The sequence below is a fragment of the Molossus molossus genome, unplaced genomic scaffold (genome assembly GCF_014108415.1).
Source record: "Molossus molossus isolate mMolMol1 unplaced genomic scaffold, mMolMol1.p scaffold_m16_p_3, whole genome shotgun sequence".
NCBI lineage: Eukaryota > Metazoa > Chordata > Mammalia > Chiroptera > Molossidae > Molossus > Molossus molossus.
Window position 1 is genome coordinate 54,242,807 of NW_023425366.1, and position 16,117 is coordinate 54,258,923.

The following is a 16,117-nucleotide window of genomic DNA, read 5'->3' on the forward strand; positions in this document are numbered from 1 at the left end:
TTAGTGTTTCTTTTCCACACAAAGAAGTAGTGGCAGCTGCTGCAAAAGCTACAGTGTTATTAAGATTGTTTGGGGTTATGTAAATATTTGTAAATTGGCAATGCCTGTACATTTAAATATGAAAAGTACTCTTGGAAACAGTTTAAACTTTTTCAAAAGGACTCTGTACAACTTCTTTTAGACCTGCTGTAGCACAGTTTGTACCTCTAATGTATTTGGGTATTTAACAAAAATTTTTTTTCCAGACCAGTCCAAATGCTAAGACTTCCTTTTCTTTGACTTGTAAAAGGTGCATATTTTCATTTTCTTTGTTAAGTTTAAAGTTTTGTATTATGTCAAAGGGAATAAAGTTTATATATGGAAATTGTTGATGTTTTGTGTGTATGTGTGTATACTTGTGTAAGTCTTTACTTTTGAGATGAGATTGAGGCTGTAGTTATCATCTAGAACTGAACTGGATCCAATTATTGTGCTTTTGATTATTGAGATTATACAGAGGGTCTTGGAATCAGGTTCATTCATTGTTAAGCCAACTAACCACATCAACACCCTATTTCTCTGGCATTATTGAGAATGAAGCTTTCCTCATAGATAAATTTTTTAGATTACTGATGTTTAACACTTCTGAAGCAATTAAGCTATATATATTCCTTTTCTTGGAAATTTTTCTAAAATGTATTATACACTGTGCAATTCTTTCAGAATCTTTTGATTTTAATTCTAGTGATGACTGGTTAATCATTATAAACAATAGTCACAACATAGTAATTCTGTGCAGCTCTCAGGGATGGGTAAGTATGTAGGGTGTTCTGCTTCTATAGTATTATAACATTTCCAAATATAGTTTCCCCCTCCATGAATTTATTGTGGTATGGACTCCTTACTGCCACTGTTTTCTCAGCTTTCAAAGACCCTACCCCTTGCCCTGCACACAGCTCATCTTACTGCTGCTTTTTAGCTGTTTCACTGAAAAATAGATCAAAGTTAATAAACTTACACTTAATTCAAAATCAGTAAGCTTAAGCCTAAGATTATGTACCATGTGACAGTCAAATATGTCAGATAAGTGGCCTGGTAATATATGAAAGAGCCTGGCCAGTGTGGCTCAGTGGTTGTGTCAGCCCATGCACCAAGAGGTCGCCCGTTTGATTCCTGGTCAGGACGCATGGCCAGGTTGTGGGCCCCATCCCCAATGTGGGGCATGCAGGAGGCGGCCACTCTATGTTCTCTCTCGTCGTTATTTCTATCTCTCCCTCTCCCTCTCCCTCCTTCCCTCTCTCTGTAACATTAATAAAGAAAAAAAATTTTTATATGAAAGTTTTTTAGCCTTTTAAATTATTTTCAATATGAATCATGTGAATAATACTTTTATTTTCTGTTTGTTTTTTTTTTCCATTGGAATTATTTTTATTATATTGGCCTGCCCATTTTTATATACTTGCATGTTGTTAAGAGTAGAAAGTTAAAAATGTCCAATCTATATTGTAATACTAAATTTTGGATTGATTTGAACTAGGAGCTTTGCAATTAAATTTTGGTGACTTTAGTGTTCCCAAGAAATTTTGAGTTAAATGGAAGGAATGTACAATGGCTACCTGTGGTTTTGATTAGTGTTTAACATATTCCCATAGCTGCTATTGAATTCTTTTTTTGTCCTAGGTGAACAGTCACTTGGGATTACTAATGGAAAAGAGAATGAATGTTGCTGCTATTCAACCTGGTTTAGTGAACCATGGACTCTGCTGTCTTCCCTTCTCATGCACACTAGCTGATGCTTCTGTACTATGTCTGCACTGTCTGCAGTTCTTTGCCCACAGACCTATTGCATGCACACAAACTAATGAAATGTGACTACGACCTAACTTACATTCCTCATATTTAACAACTCTGTGAAGTTTGCTGTAATTAAAAATAAATGTTAGCTGTTCTAGCCATAAAATCATCCTCATGAAAAGAAGAATATCTTTATGTATTGTAAAGCTATATCTTTACCTGTTGTTCATACTCAGCAGGTCTAGTCCTATTCTCTTAGTTCACAGCATTCATTAAGTGCCTACTGTGTGCTAAGTACTTTGCTAGCTTCTCGGCTTGTAAGAGATGGGGATGGTGGGACAAAGGTAAGTAACAAATTTACAAAGTCTACTAAGGGAAAGAGACACAAACATGATTTTATTTTATTTATTTATTTATTTGGTACGTGCCCCTAGCGGCAACCGAACCCAGGACTCTCTAGTCCGCTCCAACCGCTGAGCCAAACCGGCCAGGGCTACAAACATGATTTTAATATAGGATTGTAGGAATCTGGAAGAGGGTTCTTGGGGAATTCAGAAAGGTGGTGAGTAACCTGGTAAATAAAGGTGAGAGAAGCTTATCAGCAGAAGTAAGGGCACAGTGGTGTGACTTGATAAATGTTGGGAACGTATGACTCCTATGGAAGAGCCTACACAGATAAGGTGTGGGCTGTTGTGCAGTGTCTATCTTTCTGAGGTTAGGCTTTAGCAATTGAGCAGGGGGAAGCCATTGACGAATTTTAAGCATGGACATGACATGGTCCAATCAAAGTTCTGGGGATCTTTGGGTTGAGTTTCAGACAAAATTTAGCCTTTGGGCAATGTGGGGAAAACTATTTCTCTTTGCTGTTTAAGGTTAGTGGAGATAAAGATTCCCTGGCTGAACAATCCAGGGGCCACTGAGGAAGAAGATACACAGTTCACTGATTTCCAAAAGTAAGGAGAGCCAATGCTGTATAGTGGTTCAAAGCTGGGCTTTTAAAATGGGCCACCTAGCTTTGTTTCCCACTGGGTCACTTTAGTAGACCTGAGCAAGCTAGCTACCCAAGCTCTGTTGAGCCTCAGTTTTTCCAGCATTGCAGTGAAACCTTCCACACAGCGGAGTCGTGAGGACATCATGAAAGTGAGACCCTCAGCCGAGTGCCTGAATTAGTAAATCCTGTGCTCAGGAGTAGTTAATAGGTTGGGATAAAGGGGTCATCAAGCAGCTTGGAGCCAGGCACCCCTTGGAGTGGTGGGTGATCTGCAGTTCCGAAGGGCCTGCCAGGGATCTGCCTGAACCGGGCGGGGAGGACTCAGGGGAAGTTGGCAGACGTGCGGAGAAGCGGAGAATCTGAGTCCGGGCCCCAGAAGCTCGGTGGCGAAACTTCTTGACGCCTTCTATTTAAAGTCACGGGGCTCGCCCGTCCCCCGCCGGGAACCCGAGCCGCCCCGCCCGGGCCAGAGGCGCATTCAGAGGGAGAACACCAGGCGCGGCGCGGGCGGCTCCGGCTTCTGCTCCGGCCGGGAAAGACGCGATGGCGAGCAGCGACAGCAACCACGCCTTCGAGAGCGCCCTCGGCTCCGACGGGGACGAGGAGGCCACTCGAGGGCTGGAGACCGAGGAGGAGTCCGAAGGCGAGGAGGACGAGACAGCCACGGAGTCGGAGGAGGAGCCGGACGCCAGGTAGCGTGTGCGCCTCTCCCAGGCTGGCGCCGGAGCGCGCGGCGGCCTGGCGGCAGGTGCTTCGCAGCGCAGCTCCGCAGACCGTTCTCTCCTTCAGCGCCGGAGTTCATTCCCCTCGGGCTAAGTACTTTCTCTGGGGGCGCTGCCTTGCTAAGAACTTAAAGGTGAAGGTGCCTCCTGTCAGCTGGAGTGACAGGTCCGCCTGCAGCAGCGAAGTTCGTCCCTGCCGCCCCCCTTCCCCCTTCACTCCCTCCGCCTCCCAGCCCAGCTCCTTGTGACTTGCTACTCTTGTTTATTCCTGGAAATTCACTTTGGGTCCTGCTTAACTGCAGAATGTGCTGACACGCTGACTTTTGGCTCAAGGCATAGAAAAACAGTTTTGAAAGCCTGGGCCTGAGCTGGAGGAGAAGGGGTCTGTGGTGGGGCGGGATGGGCGTGGCAGAGGCTGCTCTGGAATCTTCAAAAGACTGGAGCGCTCTTGGATGGCTGGTATTGAGTTAGGTTGTTACAAGGCACTTTGTTTTGGTACAAAGGCCCATAAATTCTTTGGAGGAAAGAAGCATGAGTTTCAGTAACCCTAGTTCTATAAATCCCGCTTTTTTTTTTTTTTTTTTTGCATGTCCCAAATATCAAGGTTTCAATGAATGTGAATGTAATTAGGTAATAATATATAAAACGTATGGTTTGCCTCCACTTGGATCTTCCTCCTCCCTCCCTTCATGCAGGCCCTAAAATGAGATAAGTAGGAGTTATCTCCTCTCTATTTAGATTTACTTCTACTTTTATTTGTTCTCTGGGTTTTGGGGTTTGTTTTGTTGTTGTTTTTTACATGGGGTTTGGGTTTTTTTGTTTTTGTCTGTCAGTGGTGTCTCTTCCTATTTCTATTACTATCAATAGAAAGGCCTACTTTGTAGGTGGAAGATGTATGGGCAGGATTTCGGAATGCCCATCTTATCCAGAGTTAAAAGTGCTGCCTGACTGAAGCCAGCAGAGCTGAAGTTGAAATAGCCCTAGACTGGCATTGATGAGGGTGAATGGTCGGTCAGATAAGTTTGGAATATGGGTCACATATTTACCAATCAAATACCAAGTGGGAAGCAGGCAGTCTCTGTCCTGCAGGACTTTTGGGACAAGGTAGAGAACAATATGCAGAGTGTGACACTATGTACTAAATAAGTGAGAATGTGGAGAGGACAGACCAAGGGTTCTGGAAGGTCAGAAGAGAGTGTATAGATGTGTGGCTGCCTGGAGGAGAAGTGGGCATGACCTGGGTGCTGTACAGAATGGGCAGGAGATGCAGAGAGGAAAAGCAGAAGAGAAAGCACCGGTGGGAAATGGAACAAGGAATAGGGAATATTGAGCAGGGAGATCTGTCAATCCCAAATGTTATAACCTTTCCCCTTAATGGTGTCTGGGATCCTTATGTCCTTGCGCACACATAATTTACTCCCTCACCCCTGAGAATCTGAAAACTCTTTTCCTCTGAAATGTGAGCTGCTGATAGTGGTGACTCAAAGCACCACTTGAAACTCTGTGAATGTGTTGCTAGTTGGGAAGATTTGGAGTTGCATTGCCCTTTGACAAAGGTCAAAATCTTCAAGTAAAAATGTGATTTATCTGCAGTAAACAGCCTGCTCTGACTACAGATGGCCAGGTGGACACCAGGGCAAGGACCAGAATGAGTAGAATAGAGGGAAATGTGAGGGAATAGGTAGGTGGTGGTTGAGGCCTTGAAAACCATCATATTTTTAAAAATTTTGGATTCGATGACATTGGTAACAAGAAATTAGTAAACTGAACAGGATTTAGAAGACCAGACTAGTGTTATTGGAAAATTAGATTGACAGGTTGGAAAGCTGGGTTTGAGGGGCACTCAGATTAGAGAGTCAGTACGAGAGAGAGAAATAGGAGATGTCTAGGGTTTGGACCACTGTGGGGACAAGAGGAACAGGTATGGTAGCTGTAGCTAGAGGTAGGGAGATGTCAGTGGAGAGGAACTCCTAGGAGAACTGGGGGACCTCACATTTCTCCTACCTCAAATTGTTGTCAGAAACCAAAGCATTTTGTTGTGTGTGAGTTTATAAATGTAGCCTAAAGTTCTTACTTCTGAGACTAGAGATGAGAACTTGGCATATTCTCTAATCTATAGGAGGTAAGAATGATGTCCTCTTGGCTCTCCCACCAAAATTTTACAATTACAAGAAGGCTCATTTACTCTGTGCCAGTTTTGGTACTGTGTTTACAAATGCTTAATCGTTTTAAACACTTTCAGCAACACTATGAGGTGAACAGTCACAGATGAGGAAACCGAGGCTTTATATAATTTACTGAAGGTACAAGGCAAGTACATGTGAGAATAAAAATGTGAGCCTGGGTCTGTTTACTTCAAGCTCCCTGTAGACTTTCACTGCCTTCCTTCCTTACTGTAGGTGAAACTTGAATGACTCCAACTAATTTCTTCATTGAAAGGTTATTAGGGGAAAAGGAAAGACTTCATCTCTTTGAATACTAGTGGGAAATTTCCCCCTTCCTGAATGGAAAAGTTGTCTCCATTTTCTCAAAGGTCAGACCATTCTCAGAAGTTGAATTGCAAACAAATTTTTTTTTAAATCCTCACCTGAGGACATTTTTGCATTTATCTTCAGATAGAGGGGGAGGGAGAGAGGGGAGAAGGGAGAGAGAGAAACATAGATGTGAGAGAGACACATCAAGTGGTTGCCACCCACATGATCCCAACCAGGGCCAGAGACAAACTGCAACCAAGTTACGTGCCCTCAGCGGGAACCAAACCCGGGACTCTCTGGTCCACGGGCCAACTCTCTAACTGCTGAGCAAAACTGTCCAGGGCTGAATTTTTTTTAATTGAGAGACACATAAAAGTAATAAGTGGAAATAGCCTAAATAATAATAATAGAAAAATTAATTATTGCATCTATTTGGTGTGATATTATTAAGCCACTATTAAAATGCTATTTATGAAGATTTCTAACAATATGGAAAATGCATATATTGTATTTGAAAAAATATTGTATAAATTAGAATGATCTCACCATAAAAAATAAAATATGTATTACAAAAAGGTGTTAAAGGTTAATAAAGGTTAACATAATAAATAACATATTAAAGGTTATGGTAAACTTTATTAACCTTAAGGTTTAAAAGGTTATTAGTGGTTGTCTATGAGTCATGGGATAATAGTTGACTAAAGTTTTTTCTCTATATCAATTTGTATTTTTCAGTTTTTTTGTAACAAACAGATAATGCACTTTATTATCAGAAAATATAAATTTTATGTTTAAAAATTCAAAAGGCACAAAGTGTAATCTGCTTGTAAGTCTCTGTTTCGCCCTTTCAGGAATAATATATATTAAGTGTATCTATAGCCACCATTCTGAATCAAAGGGGAAAAACCCTTTAATTGTAAAAATGCTTTTCTAGTGCAGGGAAGCTCACCTTTACATATGCCAGTACTTACATTGGATCAGAGAAATCCTTTCTGATACATCATTCAGTAATATAAATGTGAAGCATGGCCTGAACAGCCCTGAGTGTGAATCCTATTAGCCATTCATTCTATCATGGGCAGAAAGAATGAATGAGGACTCCCTGTCCTCTCTGAGCCCCAGTTGTCTTATCTGTAAAATGGTAGTAATACTCCTAATTCATAAGGTTGTCATAGGATTAAACTCTGTGAATGTGTATAAGTATGATTGTTCTTTTTTTGTTTTTTAAATGTTTTATTGATTTTTAGATAGGAAGAGAGAGAGAAATAGAAACATCGATTGGCTTCCTCCTGCACACCCCCCCGCTGGGGATCAAGCCCACAACCCGGGCATGTACTCTGACTGGTAATCGAACTGGTGATCTCTTGGTGCATGGGGCAGTGCTCAACCCACTGAACCACATTGACTGGGCAGCATGCTTGTTCTTTAGTAGGTCCCAGTAGATTTTAGTTTTCTATATCCTTTCTAATGAATCATTGGCATCGAAGCGTTACCTTCTGCCCATCATTTGTCATTGAAGAAAAGGAGTGGTCTCAGTTTTTAATAAGTGTAATGATCCTGTTCCACTTTGGCTTTCCTGTATTCATTTATTCACTAAACATTCATGGAATGCCTACTAATTGCCAAGGACCATGCAAGGTGCTGTAGATTAAAAATTTACTAAGAATCCATTACTGTCCTCAGAGTGTTCACATTCTAGGTGGAGAAACACAAAAACATATAATGTTTTATATATGTTATTAATAATGTTTAATAATGTTATTAACTGTTATGAGATTTGAAGAAGTAAAAGTCTGTATGAAGCACATCAAAGTAGGGAGTAAGTGCTGGGATCCATCCTGCCTGGTAGGATTTGGGAAGCCTTCATCAGGGCCTTTGGAAAAGGGTCTTCAATCATAATGAAGTGCCCAGAAAACTCATAGTTTATGTATATCAGAAAAAGATTTTTGAGTTGTTAAAACTTCATATAAAAGTTGTATATAAAAAGCAGCTCTGTAAAACCCAGTGATTTTAGAGTTGGGCAAGGCTTTAGAAATATTTTTTTCCAACTCATTTTTTCACAGATTCTGAAATTGAGTGTTAGGGGACATTTATTCAAAATCATACAACTAATTAGTGATAGAATTAGGACTAGATCCAGGTGTCTGGATTGCAATCTAATGTTTATTTATTCACTCAACAACTATTGACTGAACTCCTGCTGTGTGCCAGGCACTTTCTAGACACAAAGGAAACAGCAGTGAACAAAATGAACAAAGTCCCTGCCCCCCTGGGAGTGACTTTCCAGTTTGGGGAGACAAGCAAAACAAATAGGTAATCTGTCAGGTGGCAATGAGTGATATGAGGGCAAATAAGCAGGATAAGTGGGGCTTATGCTGTTTTGGATAAAGTGATGAGGAAAGCCGCTCTGATGAGGTGACATTTGAGTAGAGACCGGAGGAATGAGTGTTCTAGGCAAAGGGAAGAGCTGGTGCAAGGGCACTGGGGCAGGAGTGTGTGTGGCGTGTTTGAGGAGCACAAGGAAGTCAGCTTGCTGGAACAGTAAATAAGGGAGAGAGTGGCAGGAGATGAGTCTAAGAAACAGTTGTGTTTCAGATCATGTCGGACTTTGTAGGCCAGGAAGCTTTTAAACTCAGGGTTTTAAAAAACAAAACAAAGCATGGTGACTGCGACAGTCCCTTAAATAGCAAGTACCTATACGATCATATATTTATTGAATACCTACTATGTGTCAAACACTGTGCGAAATGTTTCAAACTCATGATCTTCTTTATGGGGGGAAATATGTAAATAGACACTCACTGGTTTTGTTTTTTCCTGACTGGCGACCAATGAAGCCTGAATCTTGTAGTCTTTCCTATAGATCACTTGGAAATTTTTCAGTATTTTTGTTTTTGATCATTTTCTGTTGTTCAATTTTTATTTCTCTGTTTAAACACAGAGGATTTTTGGCATAGCAGTACCCAATACTTAAAAGTCACCTTTAATTGCAGCTTTGTCAGTGCTTGTAAAAAAAATAAGTCTGTCTAAGCAGATTGAACTAAAATTATTAGTGACATTTACATTTAATCATTGTAGGAAACCTTCTGGAAGGTGAAGGGAGTTTGTAAATGGCTTTGTTATCATTACGGAGCACTCTGTTTCCGTATATCTATTTATGTCTTCTCCGGCTGTGCTGACCTCGGAGTTTGGACAAGTGTGTTATTTGAGCCAGCCCCCTTTTAAGGTCAGTAGAAAGAGCTGAGATAGAAGGGGTGAGTGCTCAGGGTGCCAGAGGCTGAGGGAGGAGAGGATAAAGCAGAGACACTTGTAGCCAGAGACTGAAGAGCTATTTAAGTGTTGGCTGCATGGGTATTACATGCCCTTGGTAAGACTTTGACTCAATGTAGGCGATTACAGTAAGAACTGGAATTAATTGTTTCTTTAAAACAGCAAACCTACTAAAGTGTAGAACATATTGACTGATAAAATTTTGTCCCCTCAAAGTGTCTTATATTCCTTGGATATTCTGAATCTACACTTAATGAATGCCTTGACTCGATTCAGACAGCATGACCAAATTCCCCTTTCTACCAAAACTGAAGACAGTCAGGCACAAGAGACTGGATGTGGTTTGAACTGAAATAGTAAATCTTTGGTTTAGTCCAGCATTATCCAATAGAAATAAGATGTGAGCCACTTTTGTAATTTTAGATTTTCTAATAGCCACATAAAAAAAAGTAAAAAGAGGTGAAATTAATATTAATATTTTATTTAACCTAATATCTAAAGTATTATTTCAACATGTAATCAATATAAAAACAATTCATGGGGTATTTTTTTGTGCTAATCATTTGAAATTTGATGTGTGTTCACATTTGCAGCACATCTCAATTCCTCCCATCCAGCTACATTTCAAGTACTCAATAGCCACACATGGCTGGCGCCTACCATACTGGACAAGGCAGGCCTGATAAATCCTAGAAATTTATTAGCTTCACTGGAATCCGTAGAACTGCTCCATTGGTGATGAGTTCCATGTGCTAGACTTGTGCTAGGCATGAAGGACCTAAAGGTGATTGGATGGTACAATTGCTTCTCAAGGAGTGCACAGTCCTGTGAGGGGAAGGAGTTAACTCCAACATAGTATCATAAGCACTAGACTAAAGATATAAACAAAGTAATAGAGGAAAGACATATATTCTTAAAATGAAATTTAGGTTTTGTAGAGGAGGTACTACAGCTAGGCACAAAATGCAGTTAGATATTTTTTTAGTTCCTGGTTCTGGCTCTTGTGCTACTTATTGCTGCTCTAAGATTTCTTTTCCTCATCCAGAATCACTCAGGATTTCCTGGGCTCAGAATATTTGTAGAATCAATAACTGGATGGATGAATAAATGAACAAATGAATGAGCAAGTGAATGTCAAGTCATTCATACTCTTGCAGGAAGCAAATTTAGTTGGTATAGTGAACCTGTTAGATTAAGTAGAATTTTTTTGGTTGTTGACTATTTGTTTACCAGGGATTAACAGTGTTCAGTGACTTGCAAACACAGTAGCTTGGAGGGGACAGTGATAAGTACTGAGGGATTTCTCAATTAGGGTGTCTCCCGTCATCATTCCCACTTTGTGACTTGTTGGGAAGCCTCCCTTAGACGGACCCTTGAGCCAGGTCATAGAAGTATAAGAATAGGCTTTGTTTGTTGCCCAAAGAAAAGTTCTGATAAAGTCCAAGATATGTGGGAAGATTAATTGATGCTGCTGTTTAGTCCACCAAACCCTGAATGCTCAAAGCCCTTCCTTGGAGCTATTAGGTTTTGTTGTTGTTGTTGTTGTTGTTGTTGTTAATCGTCACCTGAGGATATTTTTTTCATTGCATTTTAGAGAGAGTGGAAGGGAGGAGAGGGGGTAGAGAGACAGAGACAGAGAAAAACATCAATGTGAGAGACACATCGATTGGTTGCCTCCTGCATGCACCTCAAAGAGGGCAAGGAATAAAACATGCAACCTAGGCACTTGCCCTTGACCAGGAATTGAACCTGTGACCCTTTGGTGTGCGGGCTGATGCCCTATCCTCTGGGCCACACTGGCCAGGCCCATTATGTTTTTTTTAGTTTGGGTATGCTTCTCTTTAAGAAGTGGGGAGAGGGGATGGGAAGAGATAAACCAAATAACTAATATGCATATATACATAACCAATAGACATGGACAATAGTGCGGTGAAGGCAAGGGGGGTGGGAACGGGGAGGAGGGAAGATTATGGGAGAAAAAAGGGGAACATCTGTAATATTTTCAACAATAAAGATAAGACAACAACAACAACAGAAATATTCCTACAAAAATAAATAAATTAAAAAGTTAAAATCTAAAAAAAAAAAAAAACTCCACAGGCTAACAAGGAATTTATATTCAACACAAATTTCCTCTTGAAGGCTGATTTCACTAGGGCACTTGAAATTATTGATTTGTAAATAAAATTAATTCCCCCTATTATGATTTTGTTAAATTAACATTTGTTAAGTGGAGCATAGGGTGCCCGATGGTGACCCTCAGTTCCACAAAAGGCCACAAGAGAAATCAAAATAGAGAAGTTTGTTACTTAAAAGTCCTGGAGGAAGTATATGGCATACCTTAGGGAGCCACCCAGGGAGGCCAAGACAGGGTGCAGGTAGAGAGATCCACAGGACCTGGGACACATGCCATTATTAGGGTTCATGGATGGAGTGCTCTGGGGTTCCTAGGCTAAGGCTGGATAGGTCAATTCAAACCAAAACTAACAGGGTTTGGGTAAGCTCCACAGGGTTCTTACCTAAGGGGCATGCAGATGGAATGTGCTGGAAGGTGATGTAGGGGAGACTGTTGATCACAAGGACTGTTAGAAAAGTCATATCAGAAACTTACACTTGCCTGTGGCTCTGCCTGTTATCTAGGGCATGCACTTGATTGAGGGGCTAGGGTCAGCCTAGGACCCCTGCAGGCCACTTGGCCAAACAAAATGGTTGCAGAGGCAGCAATACATGGTGTAGCTAAACTCGTGACACCTCCAATTTTAGAAATGCATCTACTGTAAGAAAAGAGGTTCATTCATTCAACAAATATTTATCAAGGGCTTACTGTGTGGACAGCGATGTATGTGGAGTAAGGGAACAAAACAGGTTTCCTAATCTCTATAATAGAGTTTGGTCTCTGGAGAGGAAAGACAGTAAACAAATAATACCACCAGTAATGAATAGTTGAAAGGAATGCACTGGTGAGATGATTGGGGCTGGGGAGCTGAGGTAGGGGTGTACTAGAACCCCAACCCTTCAAGTCCCAGTCCCTGAAGCCTCCTTACTCATCCCCCTGGGAGTTTTCTGTTAGTCTCCAGGTCTGTCTTGCTAGCACTTCTCTGTTTACCTCCAGCAGAAGGTTCCACTGTCCTGTGGCCCAAGCCTGGCAGGAAAGCCTAGCTGCTGATGACGCTTATCCCAGAAGGGATGTTTAGCATCGTATCCCTGACACGCTCACGTTTCTGATGAGTGAGCAGAGACACAGAGAAGTGAAGGGAATCCAACACTCAAGGAATAATTACTTTATTTCAAGCACTGTCACTTGTTATTTTGAATAGTTTTCACAATAGCTCTATGACATAGGCATTGTTTTCATCTCCATATTATGGAAGAGAAAATGGAGGCTTAACAATATTGAGCAATTTACCTGGTGTCAGACAGTAGGTATGCTAGGTATAATACACACATCTATCTGGCCTTTATTAGCCATTTCCTTGCTTTTGGGAGTATACATTTACTTTTAAAAAATAATTTTTTTTGCCCTGGCCGGTTTAGCTTAGCGGTTAGAGCATTGGCCCGTGGACCAAAGCGTTGCAGGTTTGATTCTGGTCAAGGGCACGTACCTCGGTCGCGGTTGGGTCCCTGGTCCTGGTCAGGGTCATGTGGGAGGCAACCAGTCGATGTGTCTCTCTCACATCAATGTTCCTTTCTCTCTCTCTCCTACTCTATCTGAAGATAAATGGAAAAATATCCTCGAGTGAGAATTAAAAATAATAATAATAATAATTTTTTTTATTTGCTTCTAATTTTAAAAGCAAAGCATAGAAGACCCAGAAAATCTATGTAGCAGCTAATCCTGAGCAGCACCTTAGCTGTATTAAGTTTTCTAATGTGTAATAGGAAGAGTAGATCCTGTGTTTAAAAATAGACATTAGTCAATCCAGTGTGATTAATTTTCGTAAGGTCAAACATAGCAGCACCAAAATAACTCCTCTACATGCTCTTTGGGATCATATGATAAATGTTTAATAGGTATTTACCATAATATTTATAAAATGCAGGGCTTAATTTAATAGAATTTATATTGGATTTAGCATAGTGCACTTTAAAATGTTCATATCTAGTTTTTGTTTTTGTTTGTTTAATTTTTTGCTTTTTCAAGAGGGAATGAGAACTGAGTGAGACAATGGTCTTTGTCTCTTAAAGTTTTGGGAACTCCAAGACGGGCTTCTATAAATCACCTCTTTATCCAGTACCAGTTTGGGCATAAACTAGGCTCCACTTCAAGAACATCTGACAGGATTGAAAAGATCTGGATTATCATCTCAGCTCTGCCACTTACTAACCATGTATCTTGGGGCAAGGTACTTAACCTGTCTGCATCTCTAGTACAGCTTTCAAGGCCCTACCTGATCTACTTACCTCTGTCAGTTCATCTCATACCATTTTGCTATGTTGACTACATTCCGGCCAACATGCTAAGCCTGTTCCTGCATCCAGATCTTTGCACATGCTGTTTTCTTCCCCTGGAACTCTTCTTCCCCCAGTCCACTCTTCAGGTTTCAGAATAAATGTTGTTACCAGTTCAAAGTTCGTGAGCCCCTCAGTTCAAAAAGACCTTTCAAAAGGCCAAAACTCAAAACATCAGAGTTTGGAGTAAGGAAAGGTTAACTGATTGAGAAAGTGCCAGTGAAGAAGTTGGGAGACCCAGTAGTTCCTCAAATCCATCTTAAGAAAGTACAGAGTTCAGCCTAAGCTGATTTGGCTCAGCGGTTAGAGCATCAGCCCGTGGACCAGAGTCTCAGGTTCAATTCCAGTCAAGGACACATACCTCAGTTGCGGTTCGGTCCCTGGCCCTGGTTGGGATCATGCAGGAGTCAACCAATTGATGTGTGTCTCTCACATCATTGTTTCTCTCTGTCTCTCTCTCCCTGTCTCCCACTCTATCTGAAGATAAATGGAAAAATATCCTCGGGTGAGGATTTGAAAAAAAAAAAAGTACAGAGTTCAGCCTTCTTTTGTGTCAAAGGAAGGGAAAAAGGGAAGGGCTATTTTCATAAAAACTCAAGCCCCAAGCAGAATTCCTGGAATGATTGTCATGTCTAAAGCAGGAGCTATCAGCCTGAAGGCCTTGGGAAGAAGGCTGGCTTGAACTAGATGGAATTAGAGAGACTGAGCATTTCACTCTATTACAATGTCACTTTCTTTTTTTATTTTTTAAAAAATTATTATTATTTACTTATTTTTATTTTTGTTACAGATGTTTCTCCTTTTTTACCCCATTGACACCCTCCTCCCCATCCCCACCTGCCCCGTCCCCGGCTTTGTTGTCCATGTCCATTGATTATGCATACATGCATATAAGTTCTGTGGTTTATCTCTTCCTACCCCCCTCTACCTCCTCTTCTGAGGGTTGTCAGTCTGTACCCTACTTCTGTGTTTCTGGATCTACCCTATTCCTCAGACTGTTATATTCATTATATATATATAAGTGAGATCATGTGGTATTTGTCTTTTTCTGCTTGACTTATTTCATTACGATAATACTTTCCAGGTCCATCCATGCCGTCTCAAAGGATAAGAGATCTTTCTTTCTTATAGCTGCATAGTACTCCATTGTGTATATGTACCACAGCTTTTTTATCCATTTGTCTACTGATGGACACTTGGGCTGTTTCCAGATCTTAGCTATTGTAAATAGTGCTGCTATGAACATGGGGGTACATACATTCTTTCTGATTGGTGTTTCAGGCTTCTTAGGGTATATTCCTAGAAGCGGGATCACTGGGTCAACTGGAAGTCCAATTTTAAATTTTTTGAGGTAGCACCATATTGTTTTCCATAGTGGCTGCACCAGTCTGCATTCCCACGAGCAATGTACTAGAGTCCCCTTTTCTTTTTTCTTTTTATTTTTTTTATCCTCACCCGAGGATATTTTTCCATTTTTTGTACAGATAGAGTGGGAGGGAGAGAGAGGAAGGGAGAGAAAGAGAGAGAAACATCGACGTGAAGGGACACATCGAGTGGCTGCCACCCTCATGACCAACCAGGGCCGGGGACAAACTGCAACCGAAGTACGTGCCCTTAGCGGGAACCGAACCCGGGTCTCTCTGGATTGCAGGCCGACGCTCTAACCGCTGAGCCAAACTGGCCAGGGCTAGAGTCCCCTTTTCTTTACACCCTCGCCAACATTTGTTTGATGATTTGTTGATGGCGGCCATTCTGACAGGTGTGAGGTGATACCTCATTGTTTTAATTTGCATCTTTCTGATGATTAGTGATGTTGAGCATTTCTTCATATGTCTCTTGGCCATTTGTATGTCCTGTTTGGAGAGGTGTCTATTCAGCTCCTCTGCCCATTTTTAAATTGGGTTCTTTGTCTTCCTTTTGTTGAGTTGTGTGAGTACTCTATATATTTTGGAAATTAACCCCTTATCTGATGTACCATTGGCAATGATGTTCTCCCATACAGTGGATTGCCTTTCCATTTTGATGGTTGTTTCTTTTGCTGTGCAGAAGCTTTTTAGTTTGATGTAGTCCCATGTGTTCATTTTTTCCTTTGTTTCTGTTGCCTTAGGTGATTGTATCAGTGAAAATTCTGCTGCGTATGATGTCTGAAATTTTGTTGCCTACATTTTCTTCTAGAATTTTTATGGATTCACTGGTCACATTTAAGTCTTTTATCTATTTTGAGTTTATTTTTGTGTATGGTGTAAGTTGATGATCTAGTTTCATTTTTTTGCATGTAGCTGTCCAGTTTTCCCAACACCATTTATTAAAGAGGCTGTCTTTACTCCACTGTATGCTCTTGCCACCTTTGTCAAATATTAATTGAGCATATTGCCTTGGGTCCATTTCTGGGTTTTCAGTTCTGTTCCACTGGTCTATATGCCTGTTCTTGTGCCAGT

General features: G+C 41.0%; 2 protein-coding genes across 2 annotated transcripts in view; one reads left to right on the plus strand and one right to left on the minus strand.

Moving 5' to 3' along the window:
- Positions 1-16,117, minus strand: part of MTX3 (metaxin 3) — a 760,898-nt gene that overhangs the window by 504,124 nt on the left and 240,657 nt on the right. The window lies entirely within an intron of this gene.
- Positions 3,243-16,117, plus strand: part of CMYA5 (cardiomyopathy associated 5) — a 95,249-nt gene continuing 82,374 nt past the window's right edge. Inside the window, exon 1 of the mRNA XM_036279078.1 lies at positions 3,243-3,456. Within this exon, the coding sequence (XP_036134971.1) occupies positions 3,308-3,456 (149 nt within the window). The 5' untranslated portion in view covers positions 3,243-3,307. The remainder of the gene's footprint in view (positions 3,457-16,117) is intronic.